The sequence below is a fragment of the Cervus canadensis genome, chromosome 31, assembly GCF_019320065.1.
Source record: "Cervus canadensis isolate Bull #8, Minnesota chromosome 31, ASM1932006v1, whole genome shotgun sequence".
Taxonomy (NCBI): Eukaryota; Metazoa; Chordata; class Mammalia; order Artiodactyla; family Cervidae; genus Cervus; species Cervus canadensis.
Genome location: NC_057416.1, coordinates 19,839,972 through 19,855,003, shown reverse-complemented (window position 1 = coordinate 19,855,003; position 15,032 = coordinate 19,839,972). Strand labels below are relative to the sequence as shown.

Below are 15,032 nucleotides of genomic sequence, written 5' to 3'. Positions count from 1 at the left end.
AACATGTACTTCTTATTCTCATTCCAAATTTATGTCCTGTGAATTGTTGTAAGCAGGTTATATCGTGGCTACTTGGAAGACAGTGGGTGCCTAAATGAATGCCATGTGGATGGAAATACTGTGTAGGTGACTGGGGCAAAGACATGTGAACAGCCATCTTTCTGGCAGATGTATATTTTTTTAAGACATGAGACCACATACATATCTTTAGTTTGGTGCATCTGGTCATCATTAAAATTTACCTAGGGACAATATGGTAAAAAAAAAAAGTATGGGTGTAAGAGTATTAAATTACTGAGATTTTATTTTTCCTGCTTGAGCTTCACTTTGGAACAATAAATTTCATTGAGCGGTGTTTAATGAAAGATGAATTGGTTAAAAAAAAACATGAATTGAGGAAAAGTTAAATAATGTCATATGTTGGGGACTGGCATATATAAATTATGCCAGTTAGTTTATTGATAGTGAATTGGCATGAAATTCAGTTTTCATAAAAACATTAAGTGAAAATAGAGAGTTGGGCACCTATTGTTAGAATGACTGAGTGTCTTAACTTTGTTAGGATGTGGGACCTGCCAGCCCATGCTTCTTACAGGGTAACAGGTAAGGACAGGGTTTTTTCCTTGAAGAGTCTTAAGTTTTAGGAATCTTTCTCCATTTGGAAATGGTAGGTGTATGGCATCTATGTCTACTTAAGATAACAGCAGCAGCAGATAAAACCCAACTGGTCACACATTCTTTACTGATAGAATCAGTCTGGATTTCAAAAGTTTGCATTGTACTGACTTTAAATTAGCCACTGCCAATCACTTAGTGCTCATGGAAATAAGATCTTTTGTGCCATCCTTTCCTGACTTGGCACTGAGCCATTTATTTAACAGCAAAGCCACAACCCGAGTATATCAAAAAAGTGTATTTTTTAATGCTAGAGCTTATTTGCCATAAAGCCTTGAGAGGAGACTCTGTCGTACTTTTTTGTTCTCTGTAAATTGAGCATAGTGCTTGTCATGTGATTGGTAATCCACAGTGCATGTTTATAAGCTTTAGCACGGTGTCTGTTATGTTGTAAGTACTCAGAAAACATTTGGTAACTGTGCTGTGCTGTACGCGCTCAGTCGTGACTTTGCCACCCCGTGGACTGCAGCCCGCCAGGCTCCTCTGTCCTTGGAATTTCCAGCCAAGAATACCGGAGTGGGTTGCCATTTCCTCTTCAGGGGATCTTACCAGCCCAGGGATCAAACCCATGTCTCTTGCATCTGCTACATTGACAGGTAGATTCTTTACCAATGTGCCTCTTGAAGATAGTAATAAGATAAAAAAAATTCCCATGGTAGGTATTCCTTCAGCAACCTAATCAATGTTGCTGATAGAAATTAACCCGAGGAGAAGGGGACAAAATTTGAGTGCCAGTACTTTGCAGGATGCTGTCCTAGGAGTTTTCCATACAGTAACTCGTAATTTTATCGATATCATTGTGAGGTTATTTTATAGATGAAGAAACTGAGATTCAGAGAAACAATTTGGTCAAGTTACATTGCATGTAAACATAGAATCATCATTTAAACTTGAGCCATCAAATTCTTTTTCTGTTTTTAAAATGAACATATGGTGCCCTCTCAATTTTGAAAGGTTGTGCTATTGTCCATGTTAGGGATGTTTTTATTCTCCTTTCATCACACAGAATTCCCTTGGGCCTGATTTTGCTTTAGGTTTCATCCTCCAGTGAAAATATGGAGTTAAGATTCATGAGCATCAGAGACCCAAAGGGACACACAATCAGAGAAGGTGGTGAAGTCTTCAGAGTAGTCCTGGATAAGAGAAACTGTATCATGAAGAAAAGGAACTAACAAAGAGAGTGCAAGCGTCCCTAGAAAGGGGAATGCTTCAAAGGAACAGATGTACATAACCTTCTCCTTCAGTAAGGTCATAGTCCTGTCACAGAGAAATGAAACGGTAGATTAATTTCTGTGATCTTTCTCAGATTTTAAAAGCTTGAATTCACATTAATCAGATTTCTTTTCCTTACTGAATATTTCTGCTCTGTCACCTTGCAACGTTTTCCTCTGGGAATTAGCTTAGCCTTCTTTATAACACATGTTCTTGAAAGTTTCAGTCAACCATAATGCCCAAAAAGCCTACCTTTCTAAACCATTTCTTTTTCTGTGCAAAGTTTACTAGATGAAGATGTGAAGAGGCCTCTCTTTCTTTGGGTAGTAGTGTTATCCCCTCTTCATTTCGTAGGCTCTCCTACTTAGCAATTTTATTTTGAATTCAGTATGTGCTTTTTGAATATTAGGCTTCTGGTTGCATGGACTTTTCTGTAATCTCTAAAACCTTTAAGATTCTGCCGTGTGTGTAAAGGTTTTTTAAAAGTCGTTTTGGAGGGTGGCTGATTTACGATGTTGTGGTAGTTTCTGCTGGACAGCAGAGTGAGTCAGCCGTATTAATGTGCATCCATATACCCACTCTTTCGTCGGTTATGTTCCCACGTAGGTCATTACAGAGTGTTGGGTGGAGTTCCCTGTCCTGTACGGGAGGTCTCATTAGTTATCTCTCTTACATACAGTAGGGCGTATATGTCAATCCTAGTCTCGAAATTTATCCTCCTGTTTTCCCCTGTGGTACATTATAAGTTTGTTCTCTATACCTGTGCCTCTGTTTCTATTCTGTGAGTTCATTTGTATCGTTTTTTTTTTTTTTTTTAAGATTCCACATGCAAGTGATATCTTATGATTGTTGTCTTTCTTTGTCTGACTTACTCAATATGACATGTATGTCACTGCAAATGGCATTATTTCGTTTATTGTATGTATGTATCACATTGGGCTTACTTGGTAGCTCAGCTGGTGAAGAATCTGCCTGCAGAGCAGGAGACCCCGGTTTGCTTTCCTGGGGTGGGAAGTTCCCCTGGAGAAGGGATAGGCCACCCACTCCAGTATTCTTGGGTTTCCCTGGTGGCTCAGTCAGTGAAGAATCTGCCTGCAGTGCGGGAGACCTGGGTTCGATCCCTGGTTTGGAGAGGGCATGGAAACCCACTGCAGTATTCTTGCCTGGAGAATTCCCATGGACAGAGGAGCCTGGTGGGCTACAGTCCGCGGGGTTGCAAAGAGTCAGACACGACTGAGAGACTAAGCGCATGCACACACACACACTCACACATCACATCCTCTTTATCCTGTCCTTTGTCCACAGACATTGAGATTGTTTCCATGTGTTGGCTATTATAAATAGTGCTGCAGTGAACATTGGGCTTACATGTATCTTTTTTTTTTTTTTTTAATTTTTTGAGTCTCTCTCTGAATTTGTTTTGCTTCTGTTTTTACGTTTTGGTTTTTTGACAACAAAGCCTGTGGGATCTTAGGTCCCTAACCAGGAATGAAGTCTGTGCCCCCCAGGCACTGAAAGGTGGAGTCTTCACCATTGGACCCCCAGGGAAGTCCCTACATGTGTCTTTTGGAATTTTGGTTTTCTTTGGATATGTGCCCAGAAATGGGATTGCTGGATCATGTGGTAGCTCTGCTCTTACTTTTTTAAGGAATTTACCTACTGTTCATACTGACTGCGCCGGTTTATATTCCCTCCAACAGTGTGGGAGGATTCCTTTTTCTCCACACCCTCTCCAGCATTTATTGTTTGTAGATTTTTTTGACGCTGGCTGTTCTGACGGGTGTGAGTCGGTATCTCAGTGTAGTTTCGGGTTTCTCGAGTGAGTGCTGACACTGAGTGTCTTGTCATGCATCTCGGCCATCTGTGTGCCCTCTGTGGAGAAATGTCTGTGTAGGTCTTCCACCCATTTTTTGATGGGGTCTTTTTTTTATATATATTATTGAGCTACATGAGCTGTTTCTATATGTACAGAAGTTTAGAGTATGTACTTTGGAATTAGACTTGGAATCCCAATTCTCCCGTTTTCTAGCTGTATAATCTTGTAGAGGTTACTTAAGTCTCAGTGCCTCAGTTTCCTTGTCTCTAAACTTGAAACAACAGGGATAACCCCCATAGGACTGTTACGAGGATTGATGAGTTTATTACCTAACGAAAGCATTTTGCACAGTGCCTATCCCATAGTAAGCACCCAATAAGTGCTCGCTGTGTTAATACTACAGATTTTTAAGGTGCATATCTTCTGTGTTTTACAGTCTTTCTTTTTTTTGTTTCCAGACTTAATTTGTTAATGTAGTTGAATGTCTTCACATGATCAAAATTGTTTCTCCACGTACAGGAATTATTGACTTATCTTTTTTTATTTACTTATCTTTTAAAAATTGGAATGTTTCCTTAAAAAAAAAAAAACCAAACTAATCACTTGCTATCACCTACCATGCTGATGTGTTTCATCTCAAACAGTAATAGGTCAGCATTGCCTTTTCCTCTAATAATGGGGGATTTGAGCCTTGTCATGAATAAAACTGAGCACTCACTAGAGGTGTTGGTTGTTGGTTTAAGGTAACTGGTGTATTTTTCAGAGTTGTTGCAAGTAAAACCTTTCCGGGTAGAGCAGTGGCGAGAGCTACAGTTCTGTAGACTTCAGTTTCTCCTTTGTGGAGTAAGTTTATTATCTGCTGCTGTGATTGCCGTGTGAGTTTAATAAGTTAGCATATGTGATGTCCACAGTATGGTGCTTAGCATATATGAAGCACTTAATATTCTGAGACAGTAATTAGAGAAAGATAGATTTTATTTAAAAAAAAATCTCATTTTTTGTCACCTAATATTTAATCTGAATATATAAAGTTCTCCTGTAGTAGCCAGAATTAAAACTGTGGTTCTCACTTGTGTGTTGTTTTAATGTATTTCAGAAGAGGTGGGAAATTTGACACGAGAGGAATTATAGAGTATATATAGGATGATAGTGATCACCCTTCATTATTTAACAATAGTAAAAACAATACTTCTAATATTACCTTATGTTTTATAGTACTTTATAATTTACAAAGGTTTTTTGTCTATCATCTCTCAATAAATCATCATGGTAATTATTGGAATGCTGTGTGTGTGCTAAGTCACTTCAGTCATGTCTGTTTCTTTGTGACCCTATGGACTGTAGCCTACCAGGCTCCTCTGTCCATGGGACTCTCCAGGCAAGAATACTGGAGTTGATTTTCATGTCCTCCTCCAGGGGATCTGCCCCACCTAGGGATCAAACCTGGGTCTCTTGGGTCTTCTGCGTTGGCAGGCAGGTTCTTTACCATTGGCACCACCTGGGAAGCTCATTTGTTGGAAGGTCAGATGTTAACAGATGACTCCCTAGGTTCTGAGAGGAGAAGTATCTTGTCCAAGTTTTCCTTTTGAGGGACCAGAACATAGCCCTTTTTCTTTGCATACAGTACTCTTGGACTGTGGCTTGGTGGGCTCAGGTGTGACTCTTGATAATCATGTTGTTGTTGAGTCACTAAGTTGTGCCTACTTCTTTGCAGCCCCATGGACTGTAGCCCACCAGGTTCCTCTCTCCATGGGATTTCCCAGGCAAGATATTAGGGTGGGTTGCCATTTCCTACTCTAGGGAATCTTCCCAGACCAGATATTGAATCCATGTCTCCTGCATTGACAGGCAGATCCTTTACAGCTGACCCACCTGGGAAGTCCGCTAGCTATCGTTGTTGTTGGTCAATTGCCAAGTCATGTCTGACTCTTTGCAACCCTGTGGACTGCAGCCCGCCAGGCCTCTCTGTCCCTCTTCATTTCTCGGAGTTTGCCCAAGTTCATGTCCATTGAATTGGTGATACCATCCAACCATCTCATCCCCGGTCGCCCTCTTCTGCTACCTTCAGTCTTTGCCAGGATCACAGTTTTCCAGTGAGTTGACTCTTCACATCAGGTGGCCAAAGTTCTGGAGCTTCAGCCTCAGCATCAGTCTTTCCAATTCAGAGTTGATTTCTTGTAGGATTGACTGGTTTGCTCTCCTTGCAGTCCAAGGGACTCTCAAGGGTCCTCTCCAGCACTGCAGTTGAAAAGCATCAATTCTCTGGTGCTCAGCCTTCTTTATGGTCCAACTCTCACATCCATGCATGACTACTGGAAAGACCATAGCCTTGACTATACAGGCTTTTGTCAGCATAGTGATGTCTTTGCTTTTTAATACTCTGTCTAGGTTTGTCATAGCTTTCCTTCCAGGAAGCAATCATCTTCTAATTTCATGGCTACAGTCACTGACCGCAGTGATGGGACATTCCATGGTTATCATGCATCTCATCGATTAAAATTATATCTCTCCTTAAGTCCTTCAGTTCAGTTCAGTTGCTCAGTTGTGTCCGACTCTTTGTGACCCCATGAACCGCAGCACACCAGGCCTCCCTGTCCATCACCAACTCCCGGAGTTTACTCAAACCCATGTCCATTGAGTCGGTGATGCCATCCCACCATCTCATCCTCTGTTGTCCCCTTCTCCTCCTGTACTCAATCTTTCCCAGCATCAGGGTCTTTTCAAATGAGTCAGCTGTTCACTTCAGGTGGCCAAAGTATTGGAGTTTCAGCTTCAAAATCAGTCCTACCAATGAATACCCAGGACTGATCTCTAAGTCCTTAGTCTTTCTAAGGCATAAAATGGCATAATTGAAGTCTTTCTTCCCCGCCCATTCATGCTTTCTTGGTTTTCCAAGGCTAACAGATTTCTTGTAGGTATACAGCCCCATAGTTTTTTACTTCTCAGACTTTTTCAGGTAAAATGGGCAATGTAAATATTAAGAGTATACTATACAGAGGCTATACCATACAAAGCCTTTGACTGTGTGGATCACAATAAACTGTGGAAAATTCTGAAAGAGAAGGGAATACCAGACCGGCTGACCTGCCTCTTGAGAAACCTATGTGCAGGTCAGGAAGCAACAGTTAGAACTGGACTTGGAACAACAGACTGGTTCCAAATAGGAAAAGGAGTACGTCAAGGCTGTATATTGTCACCCTGCATATTTAACTTATATGCAGAGTAGTACATCATGAGAAACGCTGGGTTGGAAGAAGCACAAGCTGGAATCAAGATTGCCGGGAGAAATATCAATAAGCTCAGATATGCAGATGACACCACCCTTATGGCAGAAAGCGAAGAGGAACTAAAAAGCCTCTTGATGAAAGTGAAAGAGGAGAGTGAAAAAGTTGGCTTAAAGCTCAACATTCAGAAAACTAAGATCATGGCATCCAGTCCCATCATTTCATGGCAAATAGATGGGGAAACAGTGTAAGACTTTATTTTTTGGGGCTCCAAAGTCACTGTAGATGGTGATTGCAGCCATGAAATTAAAAGGTGCTTACTCCTTGGAAGGAAAGTTATGACCAACCTAGACAGCATATTAAAAAGCAGAGACATTACTTTGCCAACAAAGGTCCGTCTAGTCAAGGCTCTGGTGTTTCCAGTAGTCATGCATGGATGTGAGATTTGGATTGTGAAGAAAGCTGAGCACCGAAGAATTGATGCTTTTGAACTGTGGTGTTGGAGAAATCTCTTGAGAGTCCCTTGGACTGTAAGGAGATCCAACCAGTCCATCCTAAAGGAGATCAGTCCTGGGTGTTCATTGGAAGGACTGATGCTGAAGCTGAAATTCCAATACTTTGGCCACCTCGTGAGAAGAGTTGACTCATTGGAAAAGACCTTGATGCTGGGAGGGATTGGGGGCAGGAGGAGAAGGGGACGACAGAGGATGAGATGGCTGAATGGCATCACCGACTCAATGGACATGAGTGAGTAAACTCTGGGTAGTTGGTGATGGACAGGGAGGCCTGGCGTGCTGTGGTTCATGGGGTCGCAAAGAGTGGGACACGACTGAGTGACTGAACTGAACTGATACAGAGGCTAGAGAGTTACTTCACTCCCACCCACATCCTGGATGAGAACCCTCCTGGTTCCCCAGCTCATGGAACTGCCTCGCCTCACCATGCCTCCCACCACTGCAGTCCTGCTGCACTTAGCCGCTGTCGTGACTTCTGGCACAGTAGGGTTTTCCCCGTTTTGACCTCACTACAAATATTAACAGATCATGCAGCAGTGCTGTTTTGTACATTGTCTTTCTCTCAGGCTTATCTTCATGAGCTCCCTCCATACTGCTGCATGTTAAAGCTTAGCGGGGATTTAATTCTAATTGGGTTGAGGCATCTCCTTCATTCCACCCTTCGTAGTGAGGGAGGCAGAGTACGGGCAGCGTTTCTTCTGTGGTATTCGGCTAGACTAGAGCAGTTACTTCTTGGCTTACTGGGTTGTCCCTCGTTGTCCTTTGGGTAAAGAAAGCAGGCTTCTCTTGGGGCTTTTTGTGTGTGTTTGTGTCCATTGGTGATGTTGGGTTGCCGTCGCCTCTAGTTACCAGTTTGGGAGACGGATGAGGCTGAAACAAAACCCAGGGCACTTACTGCTTTGGCACTCTTCATTTTGGGATCCCCTGCCATCCTTCCTCTTCTTTCTACTTTTCAGAGCCTTCTTAGGGTTGTGTTTTTATACGGTGACCAGAGTTTTTAGCTGTGTTTAGTGAAGGATTAGGGAAAAGCACCCTGGCGTCCCAGGGTGGTAGAGAACCCACCTGCCAGTGCAGGAGCCATAAGAGATGTAGGCCTGATCTCTGGGTCGGGAAGGTCCCCTGGAGAAGGAAATGGGAACCCACTCCAGTATTCCTGCCTGGAGAATCCCACGGACAGAGGAGACTGGCAGGCTATAGTCCGTAGGGTTGCACAGAGTCAGACATGACTGAAACAACTTAGCACTCACTAGGGAAAAGCACATCTATTTTGTTTTTCTGGAAGTGAAAGTCTGTTTTATTTTGATGCCTTTTTAATAAACTTTTATAGTCATTAGAAAAAATAAATGAAATATTTTATGCATACATGGTCAGCTAACTATGTATTCACCAAAGCAAATAAATGTTTGGTAAAATACAACCTCATGTAATTTTTTTTAATATAAAGTACAAACCGAAGGATTTGAACTCTGTGTAAATTTAAACCCTTATGTTTCTGCAGAATCTTTTAGCCGAGAAAGTAGAACAGCTGATGGAATGGAGTTCCAGGCGCTCAGTCTTCCGAATGAATGGTGACAAATTCCGAAAATTTATAAAGGCACCACCTCGAAACTATTCAATGATTGTTATGTTCACTGCTCTTCAACCCCAGCGCCAGTGTTCTGTGTGCAGGTAATGTATGTATTTAAAAAATTAACTTATTGTATTATTATGTACTTATTACAGTTAAGATAAATGCGTATACTAGAATTAAGCATTGGTTTGGGCTTCTCTGCCAGTCTGGTAGTTAACGTTCCCTGCTTCCAATGCAGGGGGCGCCATGGGTTTGATCCCTGGTTGAAGAATTAAGATTCCACATGCTGCACGGGCCATTAAAAAAAAAAAAAAAAGAATTAAACATTTGTTCAATGTTGTAGTCAGCTGTAATTAAGTGCATTTAAATGTAAGCTCAAACTTAGTGGTTTCTGGGAGGTGATTTTGATTGGCTAATATTTTTATATTGTGTAGACCAATCCACAAGTAACCATAAAACAGATTTTTGGCTTTATGTCCTGTGTAGCTATGTGTATTATGGAATTCGGTTTGAAAATTGCCTTGTAGGTCACCAGCTTATATCTCAGGGGCAGTGAAGTAGCCCGATTAAATACACTCAACTTAAATTGTTTAATAGAAAGATTTTAATGGACTTAAGTCCATTTACGTTTTAGTACCTCTAGTGTTGAGAATTTTGTTCCTGTGATGTAGAAGTAAACAATTTGAAATGAATGAAATATTTTTCAGTGGGAACATACCAAAGAAAGTTTTGGAGGAGTATAAATACAACAGTGCTTATTTTACATAGATCTTTTAATTTTGAGATAGTTGTAGTCTTACATGAAATTTTAAGACACGATACAGAGAAATCCTATATACCGTTTACTCAGTGACCTCTGCTAACATCTTTTGAAGCAATAGCACAGTTTCACAAGCAGGATGTTGGTATTGATACAGTCAAGATGCAGAGCAGTTCTTCACAATAAGTCTCCCTTCTGGTGCCCTTTATTGCCACACGCACCCCATCTCCCAACCTTCTGAATTTATTCTCCATTTCTATAATTTCATCATTTCAAGACTGTTATGTAAATGGAATCATACAACACATGACCTTTTGGATTTGGCTTTTTGTTTTTTTACTTTTAACTCCTTCAAAATCTGTCCAAGTTGTTGCATTTATCAGCACTTCATTGTTTTTGTTACTGAGTAATATCCTATGGTGGGCTTCCCTGGTGGCTCAGTGGTAAAGAATTTGTCTGCCAGTGCAGGAGACATGGGTTTGATCCCTGGGTTAGGGAGATCCCCTGGAGAAGCAAATGGCAACCCACTCGAGTATTCTTGCCTGGGAAATCCTGTGGACAGAGGAGCCTGGTGGGCTGCAGTGCATGGGGTCTCAAGAGTCGGACACGACTTACTGACTGAACAACAACAATATCCTGTGGTGTGGATGTACTGCAGTTTGTTTAACCATCCATCTGCTAAAAGAATCCTGGGTTGTTTCCAGTTTTTGGCTGTTAGAAATACAGCTGTTATGAACACTCTTGTACAGGTTTGTGTGCACTGAAGTTTTCATTTCTCTGAGATAAATTGCCAGAGTGTGTGATGGCATGTAACTACCATGCAACTCAGCCAAAATGTTTTCCAACGTGGCTGTATCATTTTACATTCTTACCAGCAGTGTGTGAAGGGCCTAGTTTTTCCATATCCTTACCAGCATCAGTGTTGTCATTGTTTTATTTTAGCCATTCCATGGGTATGTAGTTTTATTTTGTGGTTTTATTTTGCATCTCACTGATGTAATGGTGCTGAACATCTTCTCATTTACTTTTTTGTCACTGTGTCTCACCTCTTTACCAAAGTGTCTGTTCATGTCTTCTGTGCTGCGCTTAGTTGCTCAGTCATCTCCGACTGTTTGTGATCCCGTGGGCTGTAGTCCTCCAGGCTCCTCTGTCCATGGGGATTCTCCAGGCAAGATGTGGTCCTTAAATATTTCTTCCTAGTCTATGGCTTGTCTTTTCATCCTCATAACAAGATCTTTTGCAGATTTCAATTTAGTGAGTCCAATTTTTCAGTTTATCTTTTACAGATCTTACTTGTCTTGTCAAATCGAACTCTTTGCCTAGCTCTCAATCACCAATTTTATTTTTTTTCCCTCATGTGTTTTTCAAAAAGTTTTAAAAGTTTTATGTTTTACATTTTCATCTGATCTCCGGGAGAAAGCATTCAGTCTTTCATCACTTGTTATGTTATTAGCTGTTAGATTTTTACTAATATTCTTTATAATTGAGAGTGTTCTTTACTAGTTTATTGAAAGCTTTTGTCATGAATGGGTATTGAATTTTGCCTAATTTGGGGAAGTTAATTGGTAGGATTTTTCTTCTTTAGGTTGTTCATATGGTAGATTACATGGGCTTCCCTAGTGGCTCAGATGGTAAAAAAATCTGCCTGTAATGCAGGATATCTGGATTTGATCCCTGGGTTGGGAAGATGCCCTGTAGAAGGGAATGCCTACTCATTTCAGTATTCTTGCTTGGAGAATTACATGGACAGAGGAGCCTAGCTGGCTACACTCCATGGGGTTGCAAAGAGTCGTACACGACTGAGTGACTAACACTATGGTAGATTACATTGGTTGATTTTCAGCTGTTGAATCAACTTTGCATTTTGGAATATATCCCGCTTGATTGTTATATTCTTTTTTAGTATTGCTGAATTGAATTTGCTGATATTTTGTTGAAGACTTTTATATTTTAAGTTCATGTCAGATGTTAGTTTATATTTTTCATTACTCATACTGTCTTTGTCTAGTTTTGGTCTGATGGTAATACTTTGTAAAATACATTGGGAAATGTTCCCTCATTTATTTTCTAGAAGTAATTTGAGAAATTAGTTTTAGAAATTGTGTTAATTCTTTAAATGTTTGATCAAATTCTCCAGTAGAATTGTCTTGACCTGGAGTTCTTAAATTACATATTCCATTTCCTCAGTTGTTAAGGATAATTCAGTTTTTCTGTTTCTTCTTGGATGAATGTTTTTCAAGAACAAACACTTTTTATGTGGTGACTCCACATGCAGACTGTTCACATTGTGTATTTATATGTAGGCTTTATTTAGATTTCTAAACCATTTTGAACTTTAGTGGAAAACAAAATCATTAGTAACATGAGCCAGTGGAAAAAAACTAATCAGTTTCTGTCAGACTAGCTTGCAGAAAGGGAATTTCAGTGTTCTGAAATTTTTATGAAAGATTTCATCAGAATCTAGTAATGAGTGTATGTTGAGAAAGGTCAAGGTAGGTTAAAAAGACGATGAGCAAACTATTTTGAAAAACAGCATTTCAGACAATTCTGAGTCCCCTTCCTACCAATTTGAAGACCAGTACTTAAGTGGACATTAACATTTGTCAGCATTGGGCCAGCACTTAAGAACAGGTATGTTTATGTTCATCTACGGGATGCTGAATAGCCCTTGTGAAGCAAAAATACATCTTAATTGGCATTTGGTATAACAGTTCAAATTCCACAAAAATTCAGACTATCCTCTGGCATCCTGCAATACCATATATAATTTAGGGAAATCATTTCTTTGCTTCTAAAAACTGAATATATTGATTTTCTGTATTCATTATTATGAAGAGATCTATTATTATATTTTTGCGACTGTAATCTAGAAAGGGCTTACCAGTTGACTCAGTGGGAAAGAATCCACCTGCAATTCAGGAGATGGGGGTTCGATCCCTGGGTCACTAGGATCCCCTGGGGAAAGAAGTGGCAACCCACTCCAGTATTCTTGCCTGGAGAATTCCATGGACAGAGGAGCCTGGCTGGCTACAGTCCATGGGGTCATAGAGTTGGACATGACTTAATGACTAAATAACAACAATCTAGAAAGATTTTATTATCCAAGTATTTATTTCACAGTTACATATAATTGTATGTTATTTGATAACATAAACCACAACATAATGTAAATGGTATATCCTGTAGATAATAGTTGACTTAATGCATTATGTTGTTAAATTGTTAAATATGGACCCCCAATTTTTTAATGATGTTTAGCTCAAAATAATTATTACAGCCTGTTTTGTAATAAACTTTTAAATTTTAGAGTAGTTTTAGATTTATGAGAGAAAAAAGATTGAAGTTATTAGAAAAAGTCATTTCAGAGGTTAGAAAGAGGGTGAAGTTGTTAGAGAAGAAAGAACAGGTGAAGCTTTAGAGGCAAATAAAAAGTATAGAGTAGATATGTGGTTCCCATGCCCAGATATTTTGATTTGTTTTTTGGCGGGGAGGACATTTAAAAATGCTCTAGGTAATCTTAGTGTGCAGCTAGGATAGAGAAAGGGAAGATGAGAAGCAGTTTAATGATTTGTAGCTTTTAAAAATTTAATTTCATTGAGGACAAATGGGAGTAGGAAGCTTAACTAATTGGAATGACCATATGGCATTGACAAGGATCCTTGATGAAACTAGAATACTCAAATTTTTAGTGAAGAATCTCTGGGATAAAATGATTTTCTTCCCCAGTACTCAGCAATTTAGGAGCAAGAGCATCCTCTGTAGGGACAAAGCTGTTTGCTTTATTCTATGAAGTGGACTAGGCAAATATTCTGACAGTGCTAACGAGAGTATATTTGAAATGTATAAATGTGAGTTAGAAGTTGGGTAGGGGGTCAGAGAAGCCATGGGACAGTTGATAAACTAGGTGTGATACAATTAAGCTAGATTTCCTTTCTTTCTTTTCTTTAATTTGGTGCTTAGTTACTTTACATGTTGCATTAGTTTCTACTGTACAGCACAGTGAATCAGCTATACATACATACATACATACATACATACATACATATATTCCCTCTTTGTCACCACAGAGCATGCATACTTTGCTATCTCATTAGTTATCTATTTTATAGATTTTCATATGAGGTTTTGTGTGAAAGGGGGATGGAGTTGAAAATTAGGAAGTTGTAAAGGGTTGATTTAATAAATAAGTAAATTGCTGACATATAGTGTAGATGATTGTTGATGTAATAGAGAAGCTTTATGAGTGATAAGGCTGGGGTCATTTGTACACTATAAACATGCATGTTGGAATAACTCAGGATTTTAATGGAACTGGAGGGGAAAAACAGTAAGTGAGCTGAAAGAGGGATGCCTTGGAATATGTTGGATGAGGATGTTAGATTTATAGAATACTGAAAATTTAAAAGGAGAATTTGTTAAATAATTCTGGTCAAAAAGTGGTTTGAGATCTACTGTCATTGAGCCAAGAGAGTACCAGCTGTGGCCTATACGGACAGAGTGCATCAGAGACAGCTCAAGGGGACAACTAAGATGAAAAGATAAAGAAGGGTTTCAAGGAAAAAATTTCAAGAACAAGTATTCAGATTATATTTTGTGTTATAAATTAAGCCTCAAAGGGAGTTGTAGATTCATTGAGCAAGGCACTCCATCAAGAGCAATCTTTTTTTTTTTTTAATTAAAAAAAAAATACATGAATTCTTCTGGGTACTTCTGTGTGTCAGTGTAATTTGGAACCATCTTGTAATACTGCTGTATTTTTTTTTATAATCTATAGGATCATTGAAATGTTAATAACTATAATTTTAAAGGATTAGTGCTTTTCCTTTGTGAGACTTCTGTGCTTTTTTTGTTTTCTTTAAGAAAAAGTGAAATTTTCTTCTAGAACTAACACACTGAGATTCTCCAGTTGCTTTTCTTTGCTGAAAGGCTGGTGAATGAGCTATTGGCTTCCTTGTAAGCCCTCTTAGCAAATCACTCAGCTCTTCTTTCACACAGTCAGTTTATTCACAAATCTCAGAATTCAATTCTCACCTTCCTCAGTGGGAACATCAACCTCCTTTGCCAAATAAAGTTGTTAATTAAGACTACTACTCAATACAGTTCTCACCTCCTGTAAGTGTTAACTCCAAACTTCCTTCATCAGATTGTACTGTGAGGAATATTCTCCATAATTGCTAAATCTTTTAGATGTATTCTACTACACAGTTACTCATCTTTCCAAGAATTCACTAAAAATTCTAAGAACAAAATATCTTCTTCC

At 39.5% G+C, this 15,032-nt stretch overlaps 1 protein-coding gene across 3 annotated transcripts in view; it reads left to right on the top strand.

Moving 5' to 3' along the window:
- The window catches only part of TUSC3 (tumor suppressor candidate 3), a 215,418-nt gene that overhangs the window by 79,048 nt on the left and 121,338 nt on the right, over positions 1 to 15,032 (top strand). For all 3 annotated transcript variants that reach the window (XM_043454211.1, XM_043454208.1, XM_043454210.1), the window contains exon 2: positions 8,941 to 9,110. In XM_043454211.1, the coding sequence (XP_043310146.1) occupies positions 8,941 to 9,110 (170 nt within the window). The remainder of the gene's footprint in view (positions 1 to 8,940; positions 9,111 to 15,032) is intronic.